Source organism: Pararge aegeria, chromosome Z (genome assembly GCF_905163445.1).
Source record: "Pararge aegeria chromosome Z, ilParAegt1.1, whole genome shotgun sequence".
NCBI lineage: Eukaryota > Metazoa > Arthropoda > Insecta > Lepidoptera > Nymphalidae > Pararge > Pararge aegeria.
Genome location: NC_053208.1, coordinates 21,961,917 through 21,979,459, shown reverse-complemented (window position 1 = coordinate 21,979,459; position 17,543 = coordinate 21,961,917). Strand labels below are relative to the sequence as shown.

At 35.0% G+C, this 17,543-nt stretch overlaps 1 protein-coding gene across 1 annotated transcript in view; it reads right to left on the bottom strand.

Annotated features, from left to right (window-relative positions):
- Positions 1-17,543, bottom strand: part of LOC120636658 — a 533,873-nt gene that overhangs the window by 18,516 nt on the left and 497,814 nt on the right. The window contains exon 7 of the mRNA XM_039908219.1: positions 2,371-2,428. Coding sequence (XP_039764153.1) covers positions 2,371-2,428 — 58 coding nt within the window. The remainder of the gene's footprint in view (positions 1-2,370; positions 2,429-17,543) is intronic.

The window sequence follows — 17,543 nt, the reverse complement described above, 5'->3', positions numbered from 1 at the left end:
GAGGTATCATTTTATAATTATACCTACTAGTAAGTACGTAATGTCCGTTTAAAAGAATGTGTAGGTTATATAACTTTCGCTCTTTCAACAATTTCATCATATCATACTGATGAAATAGCCCAAATGCTCGAAGCAATTCCAGTAAAGTACCTAATGCAAAAAAAATATTTACGATTCATAAGCGCCTGTGATAGACCTATTTGAATAAAAGAGTTTTATGTTACAACTTTTCGGTCGTTCTAGTTCGTTGAGTTTGTGTCGCACGACATTAATGCCTCTGCAAATAATTTTTATGAATTTGGCAGAGCTCTGAACTCTACTGCTGACGTGCGACATACAGCGGCTAATGTGAATGTAACCTAATATTGTGATCGTCAATTCAGTGATACAAAGTATATATTGTTGAAATTATTTTCAATTTCTATTTGCCCGTACACATGACAGAGTTTCAGCTCCGGGTTTGATATTCAAATTCCAAACTAGCAATCTAAACAGATCGAAAATGTTACTATTCACATTTCATATAGAAACATACAATGTTTCTATATGAAATGTGAATAGTATTGACGTTACAAATGTTTTAAACAATAACAATAGCTATCTATTATAGCTATTCTAAAAAATAGAGAGTTATTTATTAATTTATAGCCTTCATGATTTCTGATTTGATTTGGTCTTTAAATTATTATTTAAAAATGGCGTAAAAGATTTTTGCGTAGCTTATTTTTCATGTTCATGAGGTAGGACAAATGTTTATAAACCACAATTTTTGAGGGCCTTCAATTGTACAAGAATTTCGTCTTTGGTGATCATTTGTTTGAGTAACTGCATATTGCACGAATATTCACTACGCACGAACAACAACACAACAGTATATACTTACATATTGTATTAACAAATTATACGGGCAGTTATAGTTTGCACTCTACGTTGCTATAATCTGTTACGTTTTAAACAATAAAGAATTGAAGTTAAAATAGGGCGGTACGATTACCTACAGAAAGTTTCTCACGGTATTATTTTATATACCTAAATGAATGATAATACATTATTACTGCGGGCTATACTCACCTAATAGAATTGAATTACGAAATAATAGTTGAAGTGCAGTAACAACTCCATAAATTATTCAAGTAAAAGGATACACGTGTCACAAAGTGCTTATTTGTGACATTATCGTGTTTAAGTTATTTACACGTTTATTATATCGCTTAAAATATATGACGTTTAATACTCATACAGAGCCATTAAAGTTTAATATCTATGAAATTGTCATTTTTCCGATAGTTATTTATACCATAAACATGGTTAAAGATTTTTTTTAAAAAAACCAAAATTAAAGTTTAGATAGTTTTAAAAAATACCACGATAAACAGACTAGCAGAAAGTAAAAAAAATAAAAATTAGCCTTTTTTAGATTACTCTTATACTACAGATAATTGAAACATGCATATAAAGGCTAACTTTGCGCTTACATTTATTCAATCGATATCAAACCAATAACCCTGAGTGTAAATTCATGATTTTTCGATTTACTTTCTTAGAGACATCGTGAGTGTTATCACAAAATAAATAGATACAGAAGGCTGGGTGCAACCTACGTCCGAACGGCTGTCATTAGCTAAGTGATAGTTGTATATTTAACTGTACTTAAATCATTAAGTTAGGTACTCATTGTAAATGACCAAGCTGTTGGTGATGACCAATGCAAAAACCAAAAAAACGCCAAAATTGGTTATATATGTTAATTAACATTTCATAGTGTATATAAACAACAAAATAAACGATGTTTATTATTTGATCGATTGTTGTCGATCGATGGTCGATTGTTGTTGTCGAAATTGTACGAAATGTAAATATTATGTATAATTTCGACACACGTGCAAGCGTATCAGGCGTTCAATTGTTTTGATTTGAGATCACCTTATGTACGCGTTAATAGGTGCACGGGCCTGTTAATGTCCGTTGTACTGAAGATGGCCTTCTGTATATATTTTTTTTGTGGATATAATTCATAAAAGAAATATATAAAAACTGTTGAACTCTTGACTTTCCATCCAAGGATTCCACTCGTTTGGGCCCCAAACGGCTACGGAAAAGTAGTTTAATAAATATTTAATTTTAAACTTAGTTCATACAACTTATGTCGCACTAAACTAGCCTTTAAAATTTAATAGTCCGACAATTAATGTAAAACTTTTAGAGAATCAGTAATTCGGTATGAATCATCAGACCCACGCCTGTATTTCATCAATGCTGCAAACAATATAATTAATTAATTGTCAGACTATATATTATAAAAGCAACATAAATTAAAAACGGTGCAATTAAAATAGTGTATTTTTATAATGTTTAAAACATTTAACTGACCTGCGATCGACGATGTGGAGGCACCGAGCCAAGCGTGAGAATTTTCAAGCAATTTGGCCTGTAAAGAAAGAAAAAAATATTTATAATTTCTATCAAAATAAAAAACAGGTTGGCTTATTTATATGACTAAGAAATTTGAGGTTTTACGCTCAGGTTGTCATATTTTGGTTAACAAACATATTTTAGTTCTTAATTAATTAAATATCAGAGTTTAAAATAATTAAGAATCATTCGAGTAGATTACCAGGGAGGGACCTAGGGTTAGACCTAGCCCCTCCATGGAGCTCCAATGCGATTGACAGGCTTTTGATATAGGGTATATCATGTTAGATGTTATTGATTAGGACCGGGACAGAAGGCTTAACATGGTCTTCGAGCCATGGAAGTGGACTTAGTCAACCCTTCATCTTTACAAGAAAACCTTAATACTACAGTATAAAGAAGGGATTGAGTAGTTTCAGCGCTTTTGACATTACATCGGGGCGGCAAAAATACCCTTACTGGTCTACCCTAAGCGCGTTTGAACCCTTTTTTAGTTTACGAGTGTAGTTACCGTCATAATTTCCTTAACATGAACAATCAAATGTACGGACTCACGTAATATCTATACGGCCAGCCGTGGGCCCATTTGAATAAAGAAATATTTGATTTTGACATTGACTTTTGGTCCTTTCCTCGCGCCGCATCATCGCGCATTTACCGTAAGTACCATTACTCTGTTTAGATGACTTTGTCAGACTTTCTCATCATCGTCATAATATATGGATTACCGACCTATGGACATATGGACAAGGAACGGATCTCATCTCAGAATGAGAACCGCGGACTTAAATTATCCTTACTTAGATAAATATTAAGTAAGGATAGTTTTACTCAACTCTTCTCATTCGTACAATTTTTGAACACGGGCCTCGTGACTAGCTGTCCAAATGGATTTTAAACCCTTGACCAGCCGTCAAAAATGTTACCGCTAGACCAACTAGGTAGTGAAAAAAAGATTTTTCAAAAGTAAGTAACAAAATTGTAACGTGCACATAAAATCGCTTCACTTTTCATAATTTGGAGGTGAATATTTTGAAAATGCTGTTGACGATGGTAACCGCAGACAATTTTTAAACATGTGTGCCGTGTGTCCGCAACATGTCGCGCGACGCTTCACGTGACATGTCAGTGTCGTTGTTTGGCGACATCTTGCGGCCAACGACGACAAATTTATACAACCATAATTATTTTTGGCGCCCAAAATGTACTACGTAAAATCCGAATCTTCCGACTACAGAAAACACAGAAAACTGGTTTAAATAAAAAAACGCAATAATACTTAAACTAGTTTGTCCCGGGATTGTCACCTAGATCCATTACTCGTAGTCGAATATGCCGACTACTAGTTCACCGAGGTAGTAAAAATGTTAACTATTTTATTTATTATATTTTATGTACGTAGAGTGACAGTAAGATGTTATTACCTCTAGATGTATAATCCCCATACATATGGCGCGTATAAATTTAAAATTTTTAATAACTACAGAGATGTACCGGCTTTAGAACTAATATCAATACCGTATCAATTAAATAACTAATGTTACATAAGCTGAATGAGGCTAAATGAATAGCTTAGATGCATCTGATGTATCGATGTTGACAAGGAGAATTATCTATTGAATGACAAATAAACCATAGCCTATAAACAGAGTTTACCTTCGCAGGGCATGCAAGTAGCACGTCCTACACAATTCCGCCGTGTCAATCAACTTGAGGCGTAAGTTTTCTGTATCATTGTCCTACGGTGTATTATAAGGGGGTAATGCTGCTTATATTGATTTTATTTTTGTACTGCAGAATAAGGCTGTTCGTGCAATATTCGACGGCCGAGTGGCGCAGTGGGCAGCGACCCTGCTTTCTGAATCCAAGGCCGTGGGTTCGATTCCCAAAACTGGAGAGTGTTTGTGTGATGAACATGAATGTTTTTCAGTGTCTGAGTGTTTATCTGTATATTATAAGTATTTATGTGTATTATATTCATAAAAAAATAATTATCAGCTATCTCAGTACCCATAACACAAGCTACGCTTACTTTGGGGCTAGATGGCGATGTGTGTATTGTCGTAGTATATTTATTTATTGTTTATTTATTTATAATATATAAAATGGGCCCAAGAGAGTAATTAAGAGATAAATTTAAAGAAGTTAAAATTACGATGGTGCATAATCAAGACACATTTGAAAATATAATTTATGTACATAAAAATATATCGAAACTTTATATTTAATATTAGAATTAAAAATAAATTTGTGGTTCGGTTTACAAGGCTGCATAAAATTAGTTATTCTTTTAAGGGTATTAATTGTGTATCATTTTATAACACGTTACCAGATGAAATCCTTGAGATGTCTCTCAATAGGTTCAAAGTTTATATAAAACGTACACCGTTAACCACGCCCTTCAGAATGGCAAACAGTACTGCTGCTTGGCGGCAGATAAAAGGATAGTGGCAGTTAATACCCGAACGATCTCTAAAAAATAAGCTCTACGATTAGTGAAACAAGAAAAAAGATATTTGTCTCCTTAAAATTTTCTGAAGGTATAAATTGCGCCTTTCTGATTGAATCACGAAGGCGCATTCTATAGTTATAAAATCTCACAGAGTGCATAGTATATCGCGTATAAAATCATAATAATACCACAGGAATCAGTTGCCAAGAAATTGCCGTATGCCCCATGAAATTGGCTCCGGTGGGTTATATCGTTTATATTTACATAACGCAACACACACTGCGGTAAAGTTATTATATTTAGGCGTAAATTGTTTGCCCGTGTGTACCTAATAATATTATGGCCAAGTTGCTCGCGCGGCGCGTTCATAAATCTATTTTATCGTACGCGAGCAATAAATTTTATTTTGGGATCTTTAATTCTTTGTTATTGAATTGGATTTAGTGTTTTATTCGGGTAAACAAACAATACAAAGCGTTTCAACCGGCACTAAACGGACGGAACCGGTACGGAACGGTAGGGCACGTGCGTGAGCGCGACTAGCAGCACCGCGCGACGTCGCGCGTCAACTTAATAAAACATTTTATTTGTAGATTCTATTGTTACTCATTTACAGCTGGCCATTACACGGCGCTTTTGTCTGCGTTCACAATTAAAACTTCGATAAAGTTTAGTTGTAGCGAGCACAAAGAATGCCGCTCTTTGCGCAGGCGATTCACTGTTCCAATATAAATAAACCGGGACGGAGATAGGCGTAGAATACAGTAGCATTAGATAAAATGTCCGATCGTAAACTTCCTGTTCGAGATCGGGAGGTGTAAATTAATGAATCGATCTTTTCATCTCGCCGTGTCGATAACTCTTAGATACGCGGACGGCGTGCATTCATCTTCAACTATCAAAGTGACAAAGTAGGTCATAGCGTACAATATTTCGGCGTTACGTGATTGTTACACATAAGATCATCATTACAATCCTCAGCCTGTGAATGTCCCACTACTGGGTACAGACCTACTCCCTTATGACAGGGGTTTTAATGCGTAGACCCTCTACGTCGCTGCAATGCATATTAACGATATATGCGATTTGATGATTACTGTCCCAATATCTTAGGAATAAACACCCATGCCAAAGTAATGGTAAGATTCAATAATGGCTGGACCGATTTAAATGATTTTTTTTGTATGCCTTTGGGTGGCAACCTGGATGGTTTAGATTCACACATCAGCCCGACAGATAGCGCTGCAGTCGGAATCTAAGTTATTTTTCTATACTGCAACTAAACGGATGGTTTATTTAGGTACGAGTTTGATTTGCAAATTTCTTTCAGTGTTGGATAGCCCATCTATCATAAAAGGCCATAAAGTATATATCATCACGCTAAGACTAATAGAAGCATAGCACCAATGAAGAATGTTTCAAAATCGGTATTTTTTTCCCTTTGAGAACTTACGCTATGAGCGCTGCGTAAAGTTGTTCCCTTTTCTAGAAATAAGTACTAAAAAAGCCTGGGACAGCACATTTCTAGCTTGTAAGGTTGACTTTTACGCGGACGAAGTCGCGAGGGACCTCTAGTAGCTATATATTATATCAAATTGTGTCATTTTTCAAATTTTGTCAATGATACTTGACAAGGTTAAAAAATAAGAGACACGTTTGAACATCTTCGAAACTACCTACTACCAGAAAACAGGCGAAATAGAATATGAAAGTTTGTATTAAAGTTAAAACATAATCAATTATTGTGGAAGTCATGCCCGCGCGGAATGCAGAAATCATTCGCGTATCCCTGCACTCGTAGTTCACACTCGTAGTTATTTGGCAATACTAGTAAAAAAGCAGGCAAAATAAAAAGTTCATATTTAAAAAAAGTTAATGACAGTGAAAACAACATAAACCGAATTCCAAATGTATTTAAGCATACTTTGACAAAATTATCGGCTTTTGCTTGCTATCTGTTAAAATATTTAGGCTGCCAGAATTTTTCTTATTAATAAAATCACACCATAAAGGGATACCGACATAAAAGCCTTTAGGCAGTCTATGCTCTTAATTAAGTGGAAATTGCATACACAGATTTCTAGTTAATCATTTACGGCCTAATGATCTGGTGCAGGCTGAAAATTGGCGCTTAGGGAGAAATAGACTACCTCATCCGAGTTTTGCATCTATTATCACTGTTACTGGGCTTAAATCTTGTAGTAATTATACATAACCTGAGATTCATTGAGAGTTATAGTTAAGTTAAAATACAGTGCAACCTAAGTATAACGTATCTCAATGTTTCAACTTCCTCGATTTATTAAATTTATTTTTTTATTAGGGAGCCAACGTGCATGCAACTGTCTTAATATAATACGGACACAATTAACTTGTTTTAAAGTGTTGTACCTACTCTCCATTTTAGCCTATCTCAGCATGCATATCATAAAATACACTCTTTTTTACAAATTCCATTTGAGATGATAATCGCTAAACAAAAACCAAAAAATACTTAAATAACAAGGAAAAAAAAAGACTACGGAAAGGGAGAAACTATCATGATTAAACAAATGTTTATTAATTCTATTACCTATTTCATATCTTGGTCAATCTTATAAAAAGCTCCGATTATATTTCGATATTTCTCTTTGAGCGTGTTATGAGAAATATAAAATACATCGCGTAGAACTACTTTTGATACAATCTTTCATCCTCTATAACCTGACCTACTCTGACCGGCCGTGCTCTTACTTCGTAAGCTCCGAAAGGATTTTTTAGTTTTAGTTTCCTAAATACTTCAAAAAATTCTTTTGTTTCATGTCTGACTAATGGACGGTGTGTGTTCGAAAAAAATCAAACTCTTCAGCTTTTAGATACAAAGAGATAGATTAGTATAGATAAATTACCATTTTAACACGGCGTTGCTACTGCCCATATCTAACATTGCATTTCTATTGCATGATTACAGTTGTTCAATATGGCTACAGCATGTTATGCCGACGCAACTTGTGTTTTAATTACATGTCACATTTCGCAAGCAAACACTGGAAATTAATTTATATATTACAGTTTACACTCACACAATTAGCAAATGACTTTATTTATTGTTAGATAGCGATTAGGTTTATGAAGGGAATAAGGACTTCATTTTGACACTCGTTCTTTCACAATATGTTTAGAGTATGAAAGTTATTAAACCGTATTGGTACTCAGGATCCGGGTAAAAGAATAATCACGAGTTCGGTACCATAGCACCTATGATTTTTGACTAAGTTAACGAAATCTACAATTATAAAAGAAAGTTGTGTTATACCGTTTATAACTCAAGAACGGCTGAACCAATTTTAATGTTATATGATTTTATGGATTCCTCTTAGACCAGAATAGGATGAAAAGTATTAAAATATAACATTCATAAAAATCCGCGGTACGAAGTTCGCCGGGACAGCTAGTTGATTATAGGTAATCATCGTCAGAATTATTTCAAAATTATCAACTATTCAAAAGAGCATGGAAACATGCTTAAATGGCTGTAATTCGCAAAACAGCAGGCAGAAGCTATCCAATCCGATTTAGCGATGAGGAGTGTGACGGCCATACCTCTAATTGATTACGCTAAAACGCTTGGGGGTACGTCGCGCGTCGGTAGGGTGGCAAGCTGTCTCCCAGATTAGACCTGAGCCTCAGTACACTGGAAGCTTTGGTCTAGTTTTAAAAGTCGCATATTATTTAAACATTTCAAATTAAACAAACAAGTTAAATCAAAATAAATTGACGTTAAGAAAGTTACAAGAGAAACCAACGTGGCGTACTTATATGTAACACATGATGAAGTTATGCCAGTGTTCCTTAAACCTAGACATCGCCTTAATCGAATGCCTACGCGATGTCTATAAAAAAAAATGTTTCACCAACTCTTAGGTGATAACTATTGGTCAAAGGATGTATAGACGTTACTTATTTATGTATTGCCTTGTTCGTTGTTAGTGTAAACGGGCATACGTCTCCTTTTTATCCCGGAACAGCAACAGGGATCCGTTCTAATACATTTATTACCTATGAGCTGCATAGCGGCTAAGCTTATTGTGACGAAATATTGCATAGAGATAGCTTGCATCCTGGGATAAGAATAATAAACAATTAATATACTACTAGCCCCAAAGTAAGCGTAGCTGGTCTTATATCCACAAGACATGCTACGCTTACTATGGAGCTTACTAATTAAAAGACTTATGAATAATATACATATAAAAACTGAAGTCATTGAAAACATTCATGTTCATCACACAAACATTTGTGGGAATCGAACCCACAACCATGGAATCACTGCGCCAATCGGCCGTCGGATGGATATAAGTAAGTTTTAACAAACCGTTTGATTAACTTTACTCGTACGATTAAGAAAGAAGTGACAATTCGTGGATACTAAAATTACAATAGTCATCATTGAGTCAAAGCAGTCGCACAATATAACATATTGTATATATCTGCAGTTATAACTTTATCCTTGGCTTGACTATGGCGAGCCGGTCGGGTCAAAGGTGAAGACGGAGGAGATCAATTGGTCTCAATTCGAATTAATAATATTCCATCAACGTATCAAGAATGCCAATTTGTTGTATTTGTATCTACTCCATCTTATTAGTCATTCTCTATAACTACTCGTAACTATAAGCGGTAATAGCTGAGTGGTTACGGCTTCGGTGTCGCTTTCCGAAGGGACCGAGTTCGAACCCCAGCTCCTCTAACCTCTAACTTTTCGGAGTTATGTGCGTTTTAATTTAAGTAATTACAATGTCACTCACTTTGAAGTGAAGGGAAACATTGTGAGGAAACCAGCTTCTTTGAGAGTTCTACGTAACTTTCTTAAGGGCCTGTGAAGTCTAGCAAACTGTGGCGGTCTCCACATTACATAACTAGATGGCGCTACTAATCCTGCATCGCGCTAGCGAAGTGTTCACGAAGAATGCCTATATATACAACTTCCAAAAATGAATGATTGGACCTCGGTCCCCGAGCATGATCACCCGCTCGGAGGAAGATCTTCCTATTGTTACGGTCGAGCGTATAAAAAAAAATAGTAAAAAAAAATAAAAATATAAATCCATAGTTGGTGATCATGGTGATGACAACCAACTGCCTCTTTCGTTTGATGGTTAGCTTGTTCAACAAAGGATCACAAGATTCTTGGCTCGAATATCTCAAAGAACATTGCTTCGAGCGAACTGCTCCAAGAAAAATTTTCCACTTATTAATCTTTTTACCCAGCCAAGGAAAAGCTTCGTAAGTCTAAAAAGGTTGTATAACTACGTAGGTGCTTAGATCGATTGGAAATTATTAGGTTATTGAGTTTTTTTGTAAACTCGTGCTAAGTACCAGCCTTTAGTTGGGTAGGTGGAGTTTTTCACTTTCGTGTATCAAAAAACAGGTAAAGCCGCCGGCCTCGTAATTGCACTTACATAATATTATATACATTACTTCATTGGGATGCTAAGTTAATGGTCTATAGCAATACTCCATACTACTTTGTAGTAAAGTACGAAAATCATTGGCAACGCCAATGGGAAGCCGGATCATTAAAAGAATAAGTTTGAGCTCATTGTGGGGCATAAAAAGATTCGACGGCCGATTGGCGCAGTGGGCAGCGACCCTGCTTTCTCAGTCCAAGGCCGTGGGTTCGAATCCCACAACTGGAGAATGTGAATGAACATGAATGTTTTTCAGTGTCTGGATTTTTATCTGTATTTTATTAGTATTTATGTATATTATTCATTAAAATATTCAACAGTCATCTTAGAATGTGAATGAACATGAATGTTTTTCAGTGTCCGGGTTTTTATCTGTATCTTATTAGTATTTATGGATATTATTCATTAAAATATTCAACAGTCATCTTAGTACCCATAGCACAAGCAGCTACGCTAATTTTAGGGCTAGATGGCGATGTGTGCATTGTCGTAGTATTTTTTTTTTATTAACGATGGGATAGCGCTTGACCACAATCATGCCCGTTACAATGCAATGATGAGGTCTAGGTTGGAGCACGCCTGCCTAGAAACGCAGGCAGGAAACGTGATAGTAGTTGGAAGATCAATCACATAAGGATGCCACCACTCACGGCGTCTCGCTGTTCTGTGGTAGAACGAGGACGGAAGAACACGATTGTGAAATTCCTGAGCACGCTCACCTTCCTAGATCCTATCCTTTACTTTTAAATACCTTCATCAGATTGAAATGGGGCTGAGATATTTTCATAAGCATTCCGTTAGCTTTCTTAAATAGCTTAAATTAAAAAAAATATATTTATACTCGATACTCGATATAACTCGATTTAGATTTGACGAAGATAAGTTTTTATGTCGCGATATCCTTCTCCAACAGAGCGCGCATTTCCCACCTACTCAAAATGTGTAAACCGTCAGAAGCATATGTCGACTGCATCTAATAATAATAATATAAATAATAATCCAGTCGCGTCTGAAGGTGGTCTGAAAGTCAATGCAGCGTTACGTCGGCATTTTGTATAATAATATTTCTTGGTTGTGCAATGAAGGATAAAAAAATACTAAGAAAAAAACAAAACAAAACTGACTTTTTGGTAGGATTCTATTGTTAATATACATACCTATAAATGTGCGTGTATCCAAACTATAATACTATAAATGCAAAAGTGTGTCTACTTACCGGAAAAGTCACCAAGAAACATTTAAACGTTATTTTAATAAAATGTATATGACACAGCAGCAAAACCGATCTTGTCAAAACTGTGTTTGGTATCTAGAATACTTTTTAGCAGCCGAGGTTTCTTAAAAGCTAAACAATGCAGACAAAGTCGCGGGCTACATCGACTAATTCTATACGTTTTACAATACATTTGGAAGTTATAGTCAGGCACTTACGAACAAATATTACCGACGGCATACTTTGTGGCGGGCTGCCGTAATAGGCTACTTTAAAGTTTTGACAACGCTGAAGTACGTAAGAGCCACTTATGCGCCAATGTATTGAAAATTCATTTTTACTAGCATCTACCGCGCAGAATTCCTGTTTTCCCGTTTTCAGAGATACGGAATAGTCTAGACCGCTCCTAACAATATTCTTTTCCTACCTCACTGTAAAAGTTCCATAAAGATAGTTTCAGTCTTTCGTGCAATAATACGAACACTTTGTACTCCACCTCTAAATACCTACTTGCAAACTTTAAAATCTGTAATACCTCGAGTTTTCGTATCTTTGACATAGAGGATACAAACATTAAGTTCCTCAGACCGCTACCGAAATAATACTCTGTGAAAATACAGACAAAGACTAGTCCCATAGTTTAGATAACATGTGCAGAGGAATCAAAAGGCATTAAGGTATAGCAATAACTTCCCAGTCGCAAATGAGCCTAATGCGTCGGTTATTACGTTATCCTATTTCAGAGGCCCATGCGAAAGTTTCTGCGTACGAAACATGGTAATAAACTTCCGTATTACGCAATTACCTATGATGCTATATAATGGCAGGATTAATACTTAGTTTTCAGCTATTATATGCTGCGAGAATAAAGTGGCATCTAACTTACTGGGCAAGATCCGAAAGCCGGGTGAAGCTGGAAAATATTAGACATTACTCATTAGGATTCATTTTGTTTGTCTTTAGATGTTCTGATCCAATGGCCCAAAACTTATTTCCTGGTGATTCCTGAGCTAGTCTGGTAATCACCTAAATACTGGTGAGTACCTTTTACTGCAGTAACATGTACAAAGTATTGTTAAAAGTATATTGGTTACTGTTTTATCGTCGGCCACTTGATGATGCAATCAATAAAGGCTTTCGACATTCTCAGAGAAAAGTGACTCCGTGAAGCAATCTTTCCCTTTTTGCTACGATAAATTTAAATATATTATGCCCTTATTTTCCTTGTAGTGCCGACAGATCAGAATACAATTGTCACCACCCCTCCTCGGACTGAGAACGGGCAGCATCTTCCTCTGTACTACAACTACTACCTACTATCTACTGCGATCACTAACCCGTCTGCCCAACGTGGTGATTTTGGGTAAACCCTTACATCGCAGAGCCTATAACAGTGGACTGTTATAGGCTCCTGAGGATAATGACCTCATATTCCCCCAAAACTGTTTTTACACTATTTCAAAAAAGCTTTCAGCTAGTATCTGTCCGATTACGATGACTTCTGCTATTTCAACAAGCCGAAGGTAAGGTCTAAGTGTCTTTATAGACCATGTTGACTCCAGATCCAAGAGAGAGATGAGCAATAAGCATGGCATTAATGATCTTCCCTCGAGAGGAAATTTCACACCTTTTTTTTCTAAGAAAATAAGAGGTAAAAAAAATTCAATGTAAAACTGCAACTTTATACTTCAACCTTCGATTAGTTATATTAACACAGGATATAATAGCTCAGTTACTATATGCAAGGATGTGGTTTTAAATTAAAATAACACATAACTCAGAAAAGTTAGAACCGGGGATCGAATTCGCTCCCTAAGAAAAGAAGGCTGAAGGAAGTCTAACTACTAGGCTATCAGCGCATTTAATAATATCCACCTTAAAATACTTTACTTACATGTCATTACACATATTGTCGACACAACATTTCGTTATTGCAAAATTAATTAAGCTGGCAAGGTGACAATAATGAACAGATACAAATTTTCCCCACAACAAACAGCGCAAACGAACTCATCGATGCGTTGTGGTTAATGAATAAAAAGCGTCGACTGAATAGTTATTTAACACATTTCTTCCATTTCAATAAATTCCGCGAGCATTTTAAGAGTCCCACAGCAGCGAGAATTGAAAAGTACTATTAAAACTCGAGTAGCATTATTATTGATTTCAATTTGTTCGAACAGTTAAGCAGTTTCCACCTTAATACGGGGTTATTCATTTGTATTACGAGAGCCGGCGAAGAATGGGGAGGCGAGGATATATGGCGAAGGATAAAACTAATCACGCATCCTCTTAACGGAGGTAAGGGCGCGGTCTCAGACCTGGCGATCAATGCCAATGTAAATCTCAACTTGTTTTTAAGACGATGAGGTGCAGGTATTCAAATATTGTATTACCGACAAATACAAAACGGATTTTTTCGGATGATACATTAAAGTATGGGTAGTTATCAAAAACCTTTCTATCAAACCAGTAAATGATGTAGAAACATAACGAAAAAGAAAACTATATTTTCTTTTTACATTAAGACATGCGAAGTTTAAGTTGATAAAAAATTAAATTTATATCATGAGAATGGTTACATTTCACGTTGTCTTGACACTGCATGGATAGAGGTTTTGTTATATTTAGTCCTAGTGGATTGAAGTGGAGGCGAGACTGTGATATATGCACTCCACTGCGTTAAATGAAGATCTTCTAGCTGAGCGACTGCATTGTGCCCAATAAATTTAAACGAAAATTTTATTTTCTGTATCGTTACTAGAATATTCGATATTGGAAAAAACTTACTGTAACTATCTTAATTCCCTGTAATTTAATTTAACTGACTCTACTTTGGATTACCTGCAATGTTTAATCAAATTATTTGTAAAATCATCATGTAAATTTTAAAACATGAAATCTGTATTTATACGATTTTAATTATTGCAATATGAACCACAGATCATTAATATGAAAAATGTTAACCTTACCTTCTGGGTTGGGTATGTATTTTCATAGTAATGTTTGCACTCTACTTTTATTAATTATCAGGTAGCTTTTTTTGTCAGTTTAATTATCAGTAAAACCGCATGCCGATATTTTGAGTGAGCGAATGTAACTGAGTAACCGCCGCATCTATCAATGACGCCGCACTCCGCCAGTCGCTTTTGCATTATCCACTTCCACATTACTGTCTTTTTGTTCCCCGTTTGATTGTTTAACCGTGCGTCGATGTGGTATCCAATGGTTATTTTTTTCTATAGCGCTTTCACTTGAAATGGCTTCAGTCAATTGTGGAATATGTTGCTCTTATTGTTACAGAAGAACAATAACTGCCTTCATTTTATATGTTTACAGTGTCTAAAGGCTTGATAGGCACTTTTCTATTCCACCCTCCTATCTGCCATTGTTATGACTGTGTCTAGGACTATTGCTGTGCTTATATGGGACACTATTCATCTGTTTTCATTCATTAGTAATTTAATGCCCCTTTTATTGCTTTTATTATTTCTTCGTCGTCATCGGGGCTTACGGTATTAATTTATCCTTTCTAAAATTAGTTTTTTGTCCTGCAATACATTTTTTCATTTAACTAGTTTCCATATAATTTAATAAATCATGATTGTATATCTATTGAATTACGGGAATACAAACCTTCATTTAATGCAAAACTGAAACAAGTCTGAAAAGTTTGGTGCAGCACAGACATTTTATGGTCCTGCATTTAATATAGTTTAAATCGCGAATAATGTAGCTCTTTTAGGCAAACTTAAATTCACAAAGTTTCGTCCTTAACGAGATTTGTTTACAGATACTTTAACGTAACTTATCGAAAATGTATGTATGCTTTTAAAAAACACAAGAAGCAAATATCATATTTCTATTCTAAATGAGAACTTTTATGAATTATTTTAAAATCTTAAAATAATTAAAATCAACATATTATGTGGATTTGTAACCTCTCACTTAAACCTCTATTAATTTATATTACGGCTGAACGGTTTTGAATGAAAATTATAATTGGATCACAATTGCGATATTAGCTAAACTTATACACCACAGATATGTTAACGTAACCTATGCAGGCAGCGACATATTACTATGTTTCATGCATTTTATTATTTTAAGCATTTCCGTGTATTTGTCGTCAGTTTTTTAATTTTATGCAGTCACCAAATTGTAAGATCTTCGTTATTATATTATGTATACTATATATTGTTGTGTTACTTTATATGTTGTTTTTTATGTTTTTTTTAATAAATAAAAGATTTATTATTATTATAGCACATTAGCAGGAAATGATTATTTTGGGTAAGATTGGAATAGTGGCAACCAATCGGAAACTATAGATTCGCCAAAATTCTATGTTGCGGTCAGTAACTAGTAATTAAAATTATTAGAGTTTCTCATATTACTCCCATATTACCATCTGGTAATAACTGGTAATAACTTTAATAATAAAAGTATGTGTATATAAGGATAAAGAATTTTCCTCTTTGTTTCTTTCTGACGAACAAATTTTAATATTCCCGAAAGGGTAATTATCATCACAATCTGCATGATATCACGTTTTAATGGCTGTAACGAAAAATATGAACACCAGTCACTTGGCATACTGAGCAGTAAAATGATTACTGCACAGATACATTGTAGCTTCTTTTAAAATAAGCTATTACGATTTGAAACGCTTTAAAAAATAGTTTGACTAAACTTATTCAAGTTACCGCACCGATTTAATATGCATTCATAGTCGCTCGTTGTAAAATTAGCTATTAAAATAAAAATATAAAAGCTTTAAAAAATTGTTTGACTGAACTTAGTAAAGACAAGAAAGATAACGTTTAAACGCAGTAGTTAAATAACAAAATAATTGAACCCCGTTAAAGCATTCGAAGTTCGGAACCGATATTTTACGTCCAAATATACGAGTAAATATTATGGCTTCATATTTAATAGTGTATAAGTGTTTATTGTATGTATGTAGTTATCTAAATTACTATGTTCCGTAGATGTAGACCATTTTCCGCAAACCTTGTAATATAATAAGGGCTGTGATTTATTTGTCCGTTTAGTTGATATTATTTTGATACACTCGTTATAAAAGAAGTTACATAGATTCATTATTATTAAGTTATATTAACTTCATGTTACGTTGTGGTTTCCCTTGAGGTTTTCAGTCGCCATAAATCTTGAATTGCCTTTGGAATGAATACATCAGAATACGTTGTCAAGTTAGACGTTTGCTTTTGCAGCAAATTTAGTTGAAGAAATAAATACAATATGTCTGTTATGAATTGAGTCATCGTACTGCAACTGGTAATAAAAGTCTAGAATTCCTATGCACATGTTTCAAAACTTTCCGATCGTGGTTGTTCACATGAAACACGCGAGTAATTTTTCAAGTTGATATAAAACTATTAATTTCCCATAAACCTGGAAATGCGGTCTCATTAATTTATAATAAAAATATAAATAAAATACTTGAATGTTCGCAATTTTATATTTTGAGTCTTTTAAGTGGCCTTTACCGGCGTATTTTTTTATATTAATTACTAAGCTATAATATACATGTTCAATGACATAAGGGCCTGGCTGCACTTCTCCATCCATACGATAGGCGAAAGGAAGTTAACTTCCTCTGTGTTTTTCTTTGAGCATTTCAAAGTCAAGGCCGGTCCTCTCGGTGAGGAACTTATGGCTTACTGTATACTGTATTCTCATAATCATGAAATCTCGCTTAGTGCGCAAAGGGATCGCCGCATACTTAATACCAATTAAGGTATCCCTGGTTAAACGACAATAGCAGATGTATCACGACATCTAATTTATTAAATAAAACTACAAATACTCGTTCTCGGGGTACCGTATATCACATAATAAAACAAACGCTAGCGTGGTGTTTAAATCATACGAACTTTAGGCTCTGTATTGTTCCCAGTTAGCGAGTGCGCACGGAACCGTGTTTTTACAAGCGAAGTTCCGAACAACACACAGTCGGGTGTACAAAAGTTTTAATTCTTAGCATTAATTACAA